Here is a 17,410-nt window from a genome sequence, read left to right as displayed (position 1 = left end):
GCATGGCCCTCTCAGAACGCACACCAATGAAAAAAAAATTTAGCAGAGGAGGATCGGCGCCCCCTTTATACACCCCCCCCCCTAATAGTGGCAGTAGCATTACGCACACGTCGCATAGCTGCCTTCGCGCATTCTTTTTTTTTATTATAAAAAGTGCCCTTTATTTCTTACTGGACCCCCATTTTCAAACCACGCAATCCGCCCATGAAAACCACTGGGCTGGAGAATCGGCGGTGCATTTTTTCTTGCTTAAGACAGTGCCTGGCTGTTGCCAATGCCACCACTGATGTCAAATATATAACATACGACATAGGCTATACAACAAGTAATCTATTCAAACAGTTTGAGTTTCTATTAGGTAGTAGTGGAATTTCCAAAGGATGGGTGTCAGGATGTGACATTGACGTGCTGGCCTGGCTGTATTCTAAGCATAGTAGATGATTTTTTTTTTACACTCCCTAATTAATTGTATTTTAAAAATAAAATACTAAAACCCCTCACCTCCACTTTTTCCCCTCATATTACGCTGAAATACTACGGTTATCGCAACGGCAGTTTAGACAGACTTGTAAACGGAGCGCATTTCTAATACACGCTCCGTTCTCCTGAACGTAGACAGGTAATCCAAAACATCCTCCAAGCATAGATTGCCACACAAACAAAACCTCGCTGACAGTCTAAGCAATCGATTGCGGCATGTAGCATAGCCAGTGTTTTTATGACCGCCATAACAATAAGCTTAATATGTCGCAGGGGTTATCAATGGGGAGTGAGGGCATGACCAGTGACACCTGACATGCACATAATCAAAAGCTGTTAATTGAATTCGTCACTTTTTCTTTACGTAGAAAGTGGACAATTATAATTCAGTTAGATATCTAGAACTAAAGCAGTGTAAACTGATATATATATATACTTCAAGATTCTAGGGCACTTTGTGACTTTGCGGATGTGGCAGCAGATTGATCTATGCATGAGGGTACGAGGACTGGGGAGGAGAAAAACGAAAGAAACGCTTACCAGAAGCTCCCCTGACATTCCTAGAGCTTGAAATATATTATTTGACTAGCTCTAGAACTATAGCCTCCGCTCCGCGCAGGGGCTATAGAAACATACTTAATGGCAATTTCCAGCGGAGTAAGCAAAAGACAACTTTTTGCGGTTAATAACCTCTTCCGGTAGCCAAATAAAGCACATTCTCTGCCGCCACAAATGTCTTAAGCCACTATAAACACAAAAATTAAACCGCAAACTACACGGTAATGTTGTACTTGCTATATTACTCGTCGACGAAGATTATTTACCAACTTGTAACCGCATTTTTCGTATGTGAGCGGGCACAATGGTATTCCAAGTGGAGGGGTGGGCAGGTGACGGGGTTGCCAAACCGCCATTTTTCGTTGACGCCAGCCGTAGCCGCGGTTTGAAACCACCCGTAAGCAGCGCGACTGACGTCTTAGGTGAGCGTCAGACAATGAGATTAACAACCACGATATTCACTACGTATAAATTAAGCCAGTATCCTTCAGCGTTCAACCCTTGCCTACAGCTGTCCATTACATGTATTCATGTACATTCATGTACATCTGCTAGTGATGCCAACAAGTATCCCAGCGCCCAAAATAGTTCTAACACCTCGCAACACACCTTACTGTAGCGTGCTGGGGTACAAGAGACCCGGCGTTTGTTGATATTAGCTTCTGTTGACGGGCTCAGGGCGACCTATGAGCGGATTCGCCCGGCGTCTTCCTCCGATGTAACCTCGTAATTCTCAGAATTCTCTCAAGGTGTGCATGAACATCTTTACCATATTTTTAAGTTGGTGTTCAGTTAGTCATGGTATGTCGCCCCGTAAGTACCTCACATATTATTTAATATTATCACATACGTTCACCATCTTTTCACAACAGGCCCCGCGTTTGTCACGCATGTGAAAAACTAGAAAAACGCTTATTTCTCCGTTGCATCTGTCTGACCCAGTAGCGATGTATAAAATGGTGATTTTTCCTGTGCATTACACAACTCGATTAATTTAATTTTACACTCCGGTTTAAGGTAACATATTTGGGTAAAGATAGTGGTCAGCTATTCTCATTACCAGTCCCTCACCTTATACTCTAGTTATGCCTCTTTCATTCGCTAAAATTTATTTCTATTTTAAACACACAACTGCATTTTTCAACGTTTTTTCCAGTTTTCTCCCGCCGCTCCCCACCTATAGTGAAATTAAAGACAATTTCCGTGACGCATCTATTTTTGTCATATTGTTGCTTAAACATTGTGGCAAAAATCTTTGTAGTCTCATCTTCGTCTGGTAGTTGAAAAATATCCAATAATACATTTTTTACATAAAGAATCAAAATTTTGTGATGGCCCCGAACATAATTAGGAGCTGAAATTCTTCACTAAAATTTTTTGGCTTGAGCCATAGAGATAAATTCTTCGTCTATAAATAAAACAAGTGATTGATTCGATCATTCGCCAAATAAACGTTTTAGATCTTCATAGACAGATTACCCCACCGTGGCAAGCGTGAAGAGGTATCCTTCAACCGCAAAAAGTTTCTTTTGCTCTACTACCTGAATTGCCCATCAGTTCAGTATAGCCGTGCTCAGCTTTTATCGGCAGGCTATAGTTACTAGCCGCCTATTATTTGAGCAACTCTATGTTACATGTATGCTGTTACAGACTACATAGCTACCGACCAGCTTGTTGCGACGGATTTTTTTATACAGCCTGACACCCTTCCATACAAAAAACCTATACACCTCTGCAGCATCTAGATGAATAACTCTTGTATAATCTCAAATAAAACTATTCTATTACACCATTGACTTGCCTGTTTGAAAACCCATGAACAGTAACTCAACAGTTGTCCTCCTTTCTAAATCTTAGAATGTATCTCTTGAACTTCACTGGTATAATCTGCGCCTAATTTCACAGCATATCAACTTTCCAATCAGCTTGTCACCCCGCTGAGTGTTTGCCGAGGCACGAAAACCCCGAAACGATAAAGACTCGCTAGAATAATTATTACAGAAAATAGACATAAGCTTGCACGATGGCTCTCACCGGCATTACACACAAAGCAAGTGAAACGAATTTTTGTTCACAAATGTCTGCGCGCCATTTGTAAAACTTAGATGACACTGTTCTCGGATTAGGGTGGTCTTATACATGACGACTACCATGATCGTTTAAATTTTCCTTTGTTCGATCATTACGGATTTAGCTCACAGTCGAATGATACAACATGGCGCGCCGAACTTCCATAAATTATGTTGCATTCGTCTCAAGTCAGCTGAGTATCTAATCCCCGTACTAGTAACCCAGCCGCATCCGTATGCCGCTCTGATTGTTCAGAGTGACGTTAATACTGATTCATTTGGATATATCGCATGTATAGTGTTCGTTTGGCCAATACTTGCGTAACATTAAGGCAAAGCAAAGTTTGAAACGTATTCGTAAACCCTAGCAATACCGTTTCTTGGAGCTACAGACTACAGTGTGAGTGTTAGTGTTAATGCCAATGGCCCAAGGATAGAGAACATGGGTTCCAATAAAACCAACTTTGCTGCCTAACCCTACCCTAATCCTTAACCAAACCCTAACCTAATTATACTTGATATAAATTTATTTATCGTATTGATGTAAATGGCATTGGTTTTATTGGGACCCATGTTCTCTATCCTTGAACCATGCCAATCATTGTTGCGAACCACCAACTTTTGTGCAGGACTGCAGGACCACAGTCTTTCTGAAGTTGGTGGTCCTGTTGTCCACTATATTTTCAGCCAAAATTCGAACCCTGGTTCTAAGCATAATGCATTTATGCAATGACTAATGTGGTATGCGGCCCTATGCCGTAGCCGTAGGCGTAGGCCCCTATCAATTTTAAAATGAATTATCATATGCGTAGATATATTTTCATACCCTACTGACAGTATTGTAGAACGTACACCGGCAGAGCTCTCAACTTCTCAGCCTGTGCTCTTGTTACTAGTAAAATTACACATATAGCATAACAATTTAAAGTATAGAAATGAAGTAAAAGTCACTGTTTAGTGTTAGGCCCCTACTAACTTGAACGTAAATTCGACAAATTCCTTCGTTTTTGCTCTGGTTTATGTGCTCTTGTTTGACCTCTGACCCGGTACTAGTTACGTGTAGCGACAACAGAGGGCGCAATGCAACGAGCGTGTGTTCGACGACAAAAAGGCGCTGAATTATCAGAAAGTCTTTGATAGGTTTACCTTAATTTTTAAACCAAAGTACTCTTTGGACACCAGGTAACTATAGTGCAATATAGTATGCTATAACGTAGTGTTTGAAAATGAAACTTTTATTAACAATGGCCATGTTAAAAAGACAAACAAATGACCCACACTGACCGGTGTCAAAATTCATCAGCATCTGTCATCTGATTCTTATTTATAATCTGACTCTAGTCTTACTCTTACCGGCCCACTGGCATATATGCAGATACATTATTTGGAGGGCCAGTGACATTTGAAAAACTGGCCCTCCGAGCCGGTGGTTTCAGCCGTGTAGGCGAGTACCTACATGTTTATTTACAACATTAATGAGCAATCGTACATCCCACATTAATGTTTTATCTGAAGAATATCAAAGTATCATTAATGCATTTAATATCATGCTAAAATTTATCAACTTTTTACGTGTTTAGCCTCTACAAACTTGTGCACACTGAACTACAAAATTAGCTCCAGTCTGGTGTACCATAAACAATCATACGAGAATAAGAATCCGTACTGAAAATGTACCAGAATACATCATGCAGAAACTGCATATTATCAGAAGTAGATAATAGGGAAGGAGTGTGACTTCAATAAACAAGGGAAATTCGTCATTTACTAGCCTTAGAATACCTACTATTTGATCCAAGGACCTTTGAGCCGTAATCCAGGAGCCCGTTGTCAGAAACAAAATTTGTCTTAACATTAGTCTTAACATTAACTTTTTCTTTTAGACCGTCGTCAGAAACGCTGCGAAGTTACCTGAATGAAAAATCGTAGCAGATTTCCTCGTAACAATATGAAACAAAGTGCTGTCGACAGTCTACGAGAAAATGTTAGTGTTAAGACTAATGTTAAGACTAATTTTGTTTCTGACAACGGGCCCCTGGGCTGTACCCGTTCGGCTATCCAGGCTTATTGGCTTTCTAGATTATGGATGTGCCATGAATATCAGAACACTGTGACATCATTGAGGCAGTTCAGGAATCGATGTTTAACGAGGGTCAAAAGGTTATCAAACACTTACTCTTCGCACGTCAGTGGAAAGCACATTTCATGGTCCTTTCAATAAAGTGATAAAAATGGTAGGTCAGCCCTGAAACAAAATTTTTTTTTCACTCTGTCCGTTAGGCCATGTCCTCAGAAAATGTCTAATATCTGACCTTTCCCCAACTGCCCTTTGACCTCCAATTTCGCACTGGTGATGGGTCCTGCCCATCACACTATACACCGAATATTAAGAGCATAGGTCGAGCCGTTTAGATTTGTGCCGCAATTCTCATTTCCTCCCTATACCTTAAGTTAAGGAGGAAATGTTCCCCCTTCTTTTACACCTCTTCACCTTTGACCTTTGACCCCCAGCTTCGACATCCAAACTCGTTTTCGGATTACCACCCTACGTCCCGACTTTCGAATCCGTACGTCGAGCCGTTTAGATTTGTGCCCAACTGTTGACGGACGGCCGAACGCACGCACGCACGGACAATCATGCGATTCTACAAGCTGCATCTGACTATGTCAGATGAGCTAAAAACAGAAGCACCGAGCAAGAATGTTAACTATTACTTTGAATTTTAGAGATGTAGCTATCACATAACAGGGTTCTCCCCAAGTCGTTAACACGTGTCAGGTCTGACATACCTTCACAGATGAAGTTCATCTGTGACATCCCATTCCCATGAATCCTTCCATATACCTTAACCAGTTAACTGCCTAATCAACATGCCTATAATCGCAACTGTCTTTTTCAAACATTTATATCCCTGTTTCTTTTCAATCTTTTCCTATTCATTAAGTGAAAATTAAGTGCCAAAAATGACATAGGTTATTTATTATTCAATCTATATATCGGGAGGGGATACAACTCAACGAAGAACCCTATATATATATATACTCATTATTATGCAACATACATGTGCAACTGACTAAATACTAAGCTACTATAGCTTATTATACTAAGCTACTATAGCTAAATACATGATAAGCTGATAATTTATAATAATATTTTTTATATCCATGGCTATATATGTCTATATTCATATCATTGTAACTTAGTAAATGAAAGGTTTCACCAGCTCTACCATGCTGAGAATGAACACTGATCTACAACAGATCTGGGCATGCACTGTACAAACTGACATCAAGCGTTCTCACAATTTATCTCATGTAATTTAGTTTTGCATTTTTTAAATGACTGTCACTCCATCGATCAAAATTAGCACAATCTGGTAAGACATCTGCACATCACCTGCTACCAGTTATTACAACTAGCTATTATCATTTAGTGCAGGCTAGCATTCAGTGGATTATCTAAACTAGCTACAAGTACTAGCAGAGTTGGCAACGGTAGAGCTGACATGAGGAAAGTTAAGTGGCTTACTGGTAACGTTGTGGTTACTAACAATGACAAAGATTAATAAATGTTTGAGTGTGAAGCTGGTGTATATTTCGTTTTATTGGGATATATATCTATTAATGGGCATTTGAGTAAATTGTCCATCATTATTTGATTTACAACATGCTTTGTTGATCTAGACAACCAAGACAAAATTCTATTGACATGTATAACAGTGTATAGATTCATGCAGAGTTCCTCATTTTCTGAGACAATGAGTAAAAATATAATCAGCTCTACTTACGCTCAGTTCGATTTAAAATCAGAAATAGACACAGTGACTAAGCCAGAGTGTCGTTGGGTTTTAAGAGTAGGCAAACGCGTGGTACCACCATACAACTAGCAATTGGGTTTCAACTGCTTAACTCATGTTGTTTCATGTTTTCCAGGTCCTAATCGTATAACGGGGCAATTTGGTTGTCTACTTAGCATGCCACATGAAACTTAATGTATAAAGCAACCTATTTGAATTTAAATAGTACAAAACAATTCGGCTACAGTATACCCTAAAACCATGGGCGGATCCAGAGGCCAGGGGGTCCGGACCCCCCCTTTTTTACCAAAAAAATAAAAAAATGGAAAACACATAAAAGATAATTTTCTGCTTAAAAATTTGGAATTCCATCTTGCATTCTAGACATCAAAATTACTGCTCAGATGCTCTCAGAACGCACCAATTTAAAAAAAAATTTGAGGGGGGAGGTCCCCCTAACACCCCCCCCCCCCCTTAAGTGGCAACGTGCATTAGACACGTCGCATAAGCTGCCTTCGGCACCTTTTTTTTTTTTATAAAAGCGCCCTTTATTTATTACTGGACCCCCCTTTTTCAAAAAGCCGGATCCGCCCATGAAAACCCACTGGCTGGAGAATCGGCGGTGCATTTTTTCTTGCTTAAGACAGTGCTGGCTGTTGCCAATGCACCACTGATGTCAAATAATATAACATACGACATAGGCTATACAACAAGTAATTCTTCAACAGTTTGAGTTTCTATAGGTAGTAGTGGAATTTCCAAAGGATGGGTGTCAGGATGTGAATTGACGTGCTGGCCTGGCTGTATTCTAAGCATAGTAGATGATTTTTTTTTAAACACTCCCTAATTAATTGTATTTAAAAATAAAATACTAAAACCCCTCACCTCCACTTTTTCTCCTCATATTACGCTGAAATACTACGGTTATCGCAACGGCAGTTTAGACAGACTTGTAAACGGGAGCGCATTCTAATACGCTCCGTTCCTGAACGTAGACAGGGTATCCAAAACATCCTCCAAGCATGATTGGCCACACAAACAAAACCTCGTGACAGTCTAAGAAATCGATTGCGGCATGTAGCATAGCCCAGTGTTTTTATGACCGCATAACAATAAGTTAATATGTCGCAGGGGTTATCATGGGGAGTGAGGGCATGACCAGTGACACCTGACATTGTTACCTGACTATGTGTGCTGTGTAGTGCATGTCTGTCTGTGTGAATGAAATTGAATAAGAATGTGATTGGTTTCTTAGTCGAGTGAAATGCGATAAAAAAATGTGATAGAATGTAATTTGTTGAAGATTTCTTAACACTGTAGTCTAATACTGGTGCTGAGTGCTGAATGCTAATTAATGATATTAGAGTCAGTGCATCAAAATTATAAAAAATTTAACAAAATCATCCTATGAAAAAGTAGCTCTGCCCAAGCCTAAAATAGCTCCCGTAAAAAAATTACGAGAGCTCTTTTTTTCATACAAAATCAAAAAAGAGCTCTCGTAAAAAAAATTAATTTTTAGGCTGCCGCACAGGAAATAAAAAATTTACCAAACTGATTATTTTGTTATTCTCTACTAACCTTCTACATTATTCTAATTAAATGAATGGTAAATTTAATCAAATATAGACTAAAAATAGTCAAATTCCGAAGCCTAAAGTCCATGCAAAGTACACAAACTCTCCATTTTTGTTGTGTTCGATTTTCTAGGTCATGCTGTTAAACTTCTGCTAATTCGATAATACTGGGCATCCCGAGCAATCAGCAATCGCGAAAATAAAATAAGATAATTTATAGAAATAATGGGCGGTCTTCAGAGACCACAGATCTTTGAAATCGACTTGCGGAATTGTTCCGATTTACTACGCATCAGTGTATCGAAACGAGTAAAAAATATAATTTCTAAGAATACCTTAGCATGCACAACACCAAATTGCACCATCCCTCTCTATAAAAACGTCCCCACATCCGAGTCATTCACTTTGCTACGACAGAAATCCTGGACCAGTGCCTACTGACCAGGACCAGTACTTCCTCAGCGTCACTGGTCCTGCTGGACCAGTGCCTCCAATTATCAGTTTTTCACCCTGTGAGGGCTGCTAAATTATGGTGTGGACTGGTAAAAATGTGCTGAACATTACCATCCATATGGGCCGGTGCGAAAAATATAAATTTCATGCCCTATCAATTATTTTTTGGCCAGACTGTTAACTATGTACTATCTGTATATATGCCAACTTTAATGAGAGTTATCTCCCTTCTCGTCTGGACCGGAAAAGGATGCCCAGTTCGCGCATGTGCGTGAGGGGGCTGGTTGGGGGGGGGAGGGGGGTGCTGTGATGTGCTGTTTGAAGTAAACAAAGTCTGTACTGTTTGAGTGAGTTTGTAGTATTATCGATCCCTCAAGACAGCCATTCTGTTTAGTATTGTTACATCAGTAGTAACATTCATTGGAATAGTTAATGGGAAAATGATTTCACTTCAGTCTTAAATTTGGAAATTTTTAATCTATTAAATTAAAAATTATATCTATTATCTTTAAACCTTAAATCTAAAATTGAAACAGGTGTAAATGGTTTTTAAAGCCTTTGAATTACAGCATGAGACAAAAATATGTCGTACAGTATTGTGTGTTTTTTTATCTACTAGTGTGTTAATGTCTGTGTGTATTATTATAGATATAAAGAAGATGAAGTTGGTGAGATTTCTTATGAAGCTCAGTCACGAGACTGTTACTATTGAGCTGAAGAATGGAACACAGGTATCATTTTTGCGACACTAGTAGTAGTAATGCAATATCTACTTTATATGTGGAACAAACAAGCTTGTACGTGTAGCTGCCAAAGTCATAAGTATCAAGGTTACAGTCTCACAGAGATGCCAACCACTACGATTTATCCGTAATTTATGCGAATTTGCTATTCCTTTTGCACCACTACGACCAGTAGACCTACGAATTTGACTGTGATAGAAAAAAAAATTTTTTTTGTCAATTATTGTTATTTTTTTCAATTTATTGTCATTTTTGACCCTCAGAATGCAGGAAATTGCATCTCAGAATCAAAAAAATTTCCAGGGGGCATGCCGGACCCCCCTAGCAAACTCGGGTCATTACGTGACCCTCGAACTACTAATTTGATGGCCAGAAACTACAGATTGCTTCAAATATATGTTGGCATCTCTGGTCTCACAACCTGACTGCTGAGCACTACTCTTCTACTTGCCAGTTTTTGGGCAGGGTCTCTGATCGTGGTACTTGCCAGAGTAGTCATTACCACTTCTTTTTAATATATCCACAATGGGTATTTGTTGTTTTTAGTTGATCGAAATTTTTCTCTGTACAAATTCACGTAAGTTTGTTAGAATGCTAAATTAGAAAATGGTCTGAATACATGATAGTCATTTATATAGTGCTTTAACTACATAAGTGTAAATTATTATATGGGCACTTAGTGCTCGATTACTTGCTTATATGTATTCATGTACATGTATATCCTAAATCCTCATGTGTGGTTTACCATCATGTTGTTCAGAATGTTGGCAGGTAATGAACCATTATAATTTCTATATGTTGTTATCACAACTCGGTAGCAGTGCTGTTTTTAATCATCCTACAGGTGCATGGAACGATCACAGGTGTGGATGTGAGTATGAACACGCACTTGAAGACAGTCAAGATGACACTAAAAAACAAAGATCCCGTTCAGTTAGAAACGCTGAGTATTCGTGGCAACAATATCCGCTATTTCATCCTACCGGACAGTCTCCCGTTAGACACACTGCTGATCAACGATGGCCCAAGGACAAAGGGCAGAGGGGGACGAGGAAGCAGGGGTAGGTCGAGACACTTGACACTGCTCACATTTCACTTAATTAAAACCGACTGCAATATTTATGAGCTTTAAAGATTTTCGTAATAACAGAAGGCAGAGTGCCGTAAAGTAACTTTCAATCTGTAAGGGGCTTAGTTTGAACGCGAGGACTTAGAGTCATCCATCTGACTTGATAATATTGAGTAAGTACATCGGTTACGTGTGAGTGATGTGATAAGTACTCTTCTGTTTCATTCCCCTCTAGGTCGTGGAGCGCCGGGTGCCCGGGGCCGAGGGAGAGGACGAGGGCGTGGCGGCAGGGGACGTGGCACAGGATTTGGCGGCGGCGGAGGTGGTTTTCGCGGTGGCAGAGGAGGGTCCCGATTCTAGACTGATGATCTACCTTCCTCTACCATGTACAGTAACGATCATGTTTAGTTTGTCCCGTCAACTCAACTTGGCAAATCTAAGGTGTTACAATGATTTGCATAGATAATCGTTTGTCAAGCAACAACGTTCAGTTTCAAGGAATGGGGAATGTTACCTGGAAAATGTTATATTCAGTACATTCCATTTTAGGCAGTCCTAAGCAATTTATGCAGGTGGATTTCACCAAGAAACTTCATTTTTAAGGATAATGTCAAGCATTTGCACATGGAACATGACATGAAGGACATGACATGACAACATGGAACATGACATGACAAGTTATTGCTTCATTAATATGCTTGATAAGTTTTTTTATTGAACACATTTTTTCGCTTTATTGATATCATATGTTATCAAAATTCTGACTGACACATTACAAAACTCATACATAAATTACATCATTTTGTGGAAATACAAAATATGGTAAAGTCATATCATGTCTGGACTGATATTAATTAATAAATATATGTATCATCTTTCCCATGAATCGAAACGTAGTTTTTTATGCATCTCACTCCTTAGCCGAATCTCATCCCAGCTGTTTCCCAGTCAGTTTCTCATATACTAGCATCTCAAACTCTGCTAGGCCACCAGCGTAAAATTGTACTGCGCCCATCGTGAGACATGTAAATAGGACGTACCATCTTGCTAGTGGACACATGATGAGTAACCATAGCCAGAATGAAAGCATACCCGACCACGTGAAAAAGGCGACATACAGCAGAAGAGCAATGTCTCTAGGTTCATCACTCGGATATAATGAAGTAATGTTGTTGTCGTAGTCCTTGAAAGTGCAGGCTTTCGCCGGATGTATTTCGCCTGCTGGTATACCCAAAGCAGGTGAATTTGTGCCTGCGTGTTTGTCGCCGTTTATAGTTGGTGCTAGTCCATTCGAAGAATTGTTCTGCGGCAAAGATGTTCTGGCAGCTGCGGCTGGTGGTGTGCTGTGTGAATTCTCGTCATGCACTGCCTCATTCTGCAGAAGTTTTGTTTCATAGGCTGACGCAGTCGACAAGGAAGTTTGCTGGTTCTGCAGAAGAGAGCTGTTATCTCTGTAGAAGCTCTGCAGCCTAGTTTCCTTTTTTTGCCACCTGGATTTACACCAGGTCTGAAGTCCTGTGGTTAGTAAAGACAGAAATTCAATTTAAAGTATGCTGGAGATAACACGATCAACCATAATTAGGAGATAAAAAAAGGAATTTCATTAACAAGCACATGCCATAGCAAGTATATTAGATCACAAAAGTACTTTTTCCTATTCCAGAGGGGTTACAATGAAGTCCGCAGTAGAATGGTAACATATTATCATTTTATTCCTGATGAAATATTAGTTAGCTACCGTAGCAGTCACGTTTCTTAACCAAACCAAAAGCGAACAAGTTTTAAACGTTTGTTTCTCTTGCTAATGAAGTAGCACCTTCCAGAAATACCTAAATAGATTTAGCATGACGAGTAGTTCTTACCAGAGTCATCTAGTGGAAGTATGTCATCTGGAAATGTGCTAATGTGAACGTGGACTTCTTCGGGAAACTTCCCCCTTATCATGTCAAGTTCACTTTCTGGGAAGTTGCCACGGTAAGCTATTGTCATGTCATGTACAGCCGTTAGCGTGCCATCTGTTCATAAAGCAAAACATTATTGTTCGATTGTTTACTGGTGTACAGGTGCTCGTGCATCTTGTCTCTCTTTTATCAGGACATGTCAGGAACTACGAAATTGTCCCCATTAAAGCACAATGCACACACCCGAGCAAAACGCGAAATTTTGTTTTCCAGCGTTTTGCGTTCTGCTCGGCTTTCTCGGCGTTCTGCTCCACCAAACTCCACGACAGATGGCGCTCTCGCTCATAGGCTCAATCTACTATAGGTATATCCTGAGTGTGGGAAGGGGGCGCTGCATGCAGTTTGACACGCCACCCGACACAGCACACAGCTGAGCAAAACATACAGAAACATGCGTACAGCGCCGCTGTCACATGACATCCAAAATAGCCATCCAATGGCCATCCAATTTTGTGTGTCATGTGATATTTTTAAGGATATTGATTGGAGACCGTCTGTGGCGTTTCGCTGTGTAGCAGAACAATTGACGCACACACCCGAGCAAAACGTACGCTCAGGCGAAACACGCTCCGCGAATCAAACATTGCTTGTTCAGCGAAACACGCTCAGCTGAGCAATGTTTTTTGTTTCGGGAATCCGCACACAGCCACGAACATCGAGCGATACATGTTTCGCTCCACGTTCAGGTGTTTTGCTTTGGTGTGTGCGTTGTGCTTTAGCGGTAGTCCCGTTTTAAGTGCCGTGGTGAAAATATTTGTTTTGTAAGGTCATTATTTTCAGTACTTGCTGAATAGCCGAGAATCGTCATTCGGTTTAAATTTGCTTTTTAGGTTTATTATGGCTTAACAACGTTCTCTTAAGAAAGAAGGAAGTTTGTTTTGCAGGAAATGTCCTGTTGAACTGAGGGTCTTTCCCCTTTATTCTATTAAAATAACATACATAAAGATTGTTTTCAACAGCATTTGTCGTTTTAGCAATGCGCCTGTTTGTTCCAAACCCAATAAATCGGGAACTACGTTGTTGGCATGCATGGTATTGAGTCTTGTAGTACCTCTCCTTGCGCAAATATTTTTTGCTCGAATTTATCTGGAGAAAAAGACGAGTGCCCTGTAGCACAACAGGAAATACGACTAGTTCTATAATAAATGGACGTGGGAATGGAGTGGAAGTAAGTGTAAGTGGAACAGTAAGTAAAATGAGGTTTTATCAGTCCTGTTTGTACCTACTAGCTAATGGAACCACCTTGTACCACGAGTAAACTGTAAGGGTTGTCATTACTTAGTATGTTACTACGTACGCTGTCGGAATGCCTGCACAAGGCAGACGAAGCCACCGGTGCGTGGATGTAACACGTATTTGTACGGCGGAAGCCCGCTCTGTCGTGCATGTCGGTCACTGCTAGCCACTGCCTTTACATTGAAGTCGGTGCCCTCTGGAAACAGCAGCACCTACAAGGAATTGGTCGATGAATACATTCATCACTACACTTATTTTGAAACGGTCGATGGGAAAGAGTGATGTAATATGGTGGTGGTTATCATCGTTGAGTCAGTGGCACGTAATTTTTAGATCGCATCTCATATAAAAGAGAAGATTGAGAATTGTTCTCCATAGATGTCAACAGTAGTAAATAAAAACTTGTTTTTTTATTCAGTACTAGACTAGTGTCGTGTATAATTTCCAATCAGCTGTGAGTACATTTTGAACCATGTATAATGAAATCTGTGAGAAGAAAAGAAATCTGTGAGAATTATTCTTGCGCATTGCAAGAATATATCCATCAAGGACGTATTTTTGTAGTGGTGCCAAGTGTTGTCGTGATAGGGTTAGGGTTAGTATCGACGCAATACTGTCACATTCATATACTTATTGTTCGCCTCTTTTGTATTCTTGATTCATCTTTCATCAACAGCTAACCATAACTAAGAAGCCAATTCAAAAACGAACTGTTGCTTGCACTAACCTGTGGATGAATGCTTTGAATCTGGGAAAGGTAAGCTGTCATTCTACGCATAAGCCTCTGGTCAGCCTCCAAGCCTTGTCGGACAAATATGTAGAATGCAGCTTGCATACCCCAGTCTGCAACAAGAACAAATCTATTATGAGAGACGTCTAAGTTATGCGTCCATGTACGGACACCTCATTGATAACTTCAGTCAGTAAATTTTAAACCAGACTGGCCAGCATCTGGCGTGTCTGTCCGCGTGACAAACGTAACTGATTCTGAACTCTGAAGACACTATTATATATAGGCCTGATTCTGAAGGCACTATATTATGTACATAGTTTTTACACTGTCTGTAAAATTAAATGTGCGCTATTGTATACTATAGACCACGGGGTCATCTGGCAATATTCTTTGGTGATCTGACTGTCTAACTCTCCGTATAGAAGGCGCACGCACACGCTCCCACACACTACATACTCACACACGATACTCACTGGGCCCTACAAGCGCCTTTAGTTCCGATTTTAGAACTATTTTCTCCTGTCGAACTTTAGTCTGTCTGACCAGACAGGCCCAGAGGAAGAGCCAATCGAAGCATGTCCTGTGGTTCATTATCATGATAGCTGGCTGGTCTGGCTGGAGGCTGGTCCCTGTTATCTTTATCTTGAGCCCGCCAAACAGCTCAAGCACCGCCTGAAACGTATATAATAAAAGTAAATAATCTTGCGATAATGTAATTGCATAAATGTGATTTTCTTGGTATTATTTACACGTACTGTATATAGGTGCATTTGTACTCATACAGGCAGTATATGTATGCATATATAATTACCTCCGCCCAACGGAGTTGGAGGAGGTTATGTGATCGCTCTCGTGTGTTCGTGTGTTAGTGTGTTCACGCGATCGATATTAGCGTGTCGAGTCAGCGAGCCAGCCAGCCAGCCAGCAGCAGGCCAGCCAGTCAGCAGCAGCCAGCAGCGAGCGGCGAGCCAGCTCGTAACACATACATGTTACATGGGAGCCTGTGCATGTCCGTACGCTGGCGTATATAGCGGGTTATTCGTGTGTTCGTGAGTCGTATGGCGTATCGCGTATGTCGCTGGCAGAGGTATGCACTCTGTGAGTGCCCTCTGTCTAGTTTACATATGTGTTAATATATGTGTCTATAACAGGGTGCGAAATTAACGGGAGTCCGGAGTGAAATACTCCCTGATTTACTGTCGGACTCTCTGATTTGACATATGCAGGAGTCCGTGTGACTCCTTGAAAATTCTGTCATACAAACTAGCCTCGCGGAATTACGGTATTTTTTCAGCTAATGTCCAAAGAAATGCATGAATCTTAAAAATAATCACATGCGTTATTGTTAATATCTTTAATTTTGAAACCGAAACTGCGGACTCGCTCATTTTGCTGCGGACTCCCTCTTTTTGAGGGTAGGGAGTCCGTTGGACTCCCGTGTTCAAAAGTTAATTTCTACCCCTGAATTATACCACTGTCACACCTTCCCGCGATCACGCGCGCGCTACCACTGCAACCTGAAAAGTATGAAAGCGCGAGGAAAAGCGCAGTCCATGGAAATCCATGGCGTGGTGTGACCATGGTGTGTGACACCATGTAGCTTACAGTATACGCTCTTGACTCGCTTATTACGCTCTCACTGCGATCCTATGCGTTCACAGTTTGATCTTCAGTGCGCTCTCAATGTGCTCCCACTGCCCTAAGTGCGCTCAGTGCGCTCTCAGTGCGCTCTGTGCGCTCTCAGTGCGCTCTGTGCGCTCTGTGCGCTCTGTGCGCTCTCAGTGCGCTCTGTGCGCCCTTATACTACGCTCTCAATACGTTTGCAACTCGCTCACTGCGCGTGCGCAGTTTATTTTATTTTGCAGGTTTGGGGACGTCTGACTTTTATGTTTGGGGAATTGGGATTTTTTTGTTTAAGTTTAAGTTAATATAACTTTATTTAAGGACATTTAAGAAATTACATATAAGCAAGGCATTATGCATAAAAGAAACAGAACAAAATTTATTTATTTTTTACATTACCATATTTATTTCAAACACAATATTGTGTACTGTGTACTTGTGAACTTTTGAACTGTCTTTTTTGTAACTGACTTTTTATATCATGCTATCTTGCCAGGGCACAGAGCCTGCAGGTGAATTGAAGTACAGCTTGAGGTATTCTCGTTGTTTCTTGGCTACACTGGTGTCACGGTTGTTCCCTCTAATGTTGTTCAGCTCATGCATGTTTGCATCAGTCCTCCAAGCACCTGGGATCAATTGGTGGTTGACATCCTCCGCATCCAAGGCAGCATTCTGAATGGTAGGGTAATGCAGTCTCATCAAATTATGAAGACAGACGCAGGCCTCGACGATCAGTCGTATGGTGTCAGGTTCATGCTGCATGGTGGTCAGGAGAATCTGCCAACGTTGGGCAAGGATGCCAAAGGCGTTCTCCACAACGCGACGCCTTCTAGATATCCTGTAGTTGTAGATCCTATGCTCTTTGGTCATCTTGCGCATCGAGTAAGGCTTCATCATGTTGGTCCGCATTGCGAACGCATCATCAGCCAGGAAGAAATATGGCATGTCCCTGTCGTCATTTGGTAGGGGGTCTGCTGGAGGAAGACAAATGGTCCCATCTACTAGGCACTCATTCAGCTCTGAATCATTGAAGATCTGTGCATCTGACATGTGTCCGTGCCCTCCAACATCTATCCAGAGGAACATATAGTCCGCATCGACGAGGCCCATTAGA

General features: G+C 40.9%; 2 protein-coding genes across 2 annotated transcripts; one reads left to right on the top strand and one right to left on the bottom strand.

Annotated features, from left to right (window-relative positions):
• The first annotated feature begins 4,178 nt into the window (after nt 1–4,178).
• LOC106808772 (small nuclear ribonucleoprotein Sm D1-like) lies at nt 4,179–11,629 on the top strand. The gene is made up of 4 exons (XM_014811621.1): nt 4,179–4,289; nt 9,580–9,662; nt 10,519–10,735; nt 10,979–11,629. Exons 2-4 carry the CDS (start codon nt 9,591–9,593, stop codon nt 11,101–11,103), a joined length of 414 nt encoding a protein of 137 aa, XP_014667107.1. The 5' UTR covers nt 4,179–4,289; nt 9,580–9,590; the 3' UTR covers nt 11,104–11,629.
• On the bottom strand, nt 11,432–17,406 carry LOC106808766. Its single transcript, XM_014811612.1, has 6 exons — nt 16,798–17,406; nt 15,147–15,345; nt 14,668–14,783; nt 14,002–14,152; nt 12,606–12,758; nt 11,432–12,258 (listed from the first exon to the last, which is right to left on the bottom strand). The coding sequence occupies exons 1-6, from the start codon at nt 17,404–17,406 to the stop codon at nt 11,672–11,674; spliced, it is 1,815 nt and encodes a 604-aa protein (XP_014667098.1). The 3' UTR covers nt 11,432–11,671.
• Nucleotides 17,407–17,410: the final 4 nt, after the last annotated feature.

Source organism: Priapulus caudatus, unplaced genomic scaffold (genome assembly GCF_000485595.1).
Source record: "Priapulus caudatus unplaced genomic scaffold, Priapulus_caudatus-5.0.1 Scaffold303, whole genome shotgun sequence".
Classification (NCBI taxonomy): Eukaryota; Metazoa; Priapulida; class Priapulimorpha; order Priapulimorphida; family Priapulidae; genus Priapulus; species Priapulus caudatus.
Note: the sequence above shows the minus strand (reverse complement) of the source record. Positions and strands in the feature narration are given on the sequence as shown.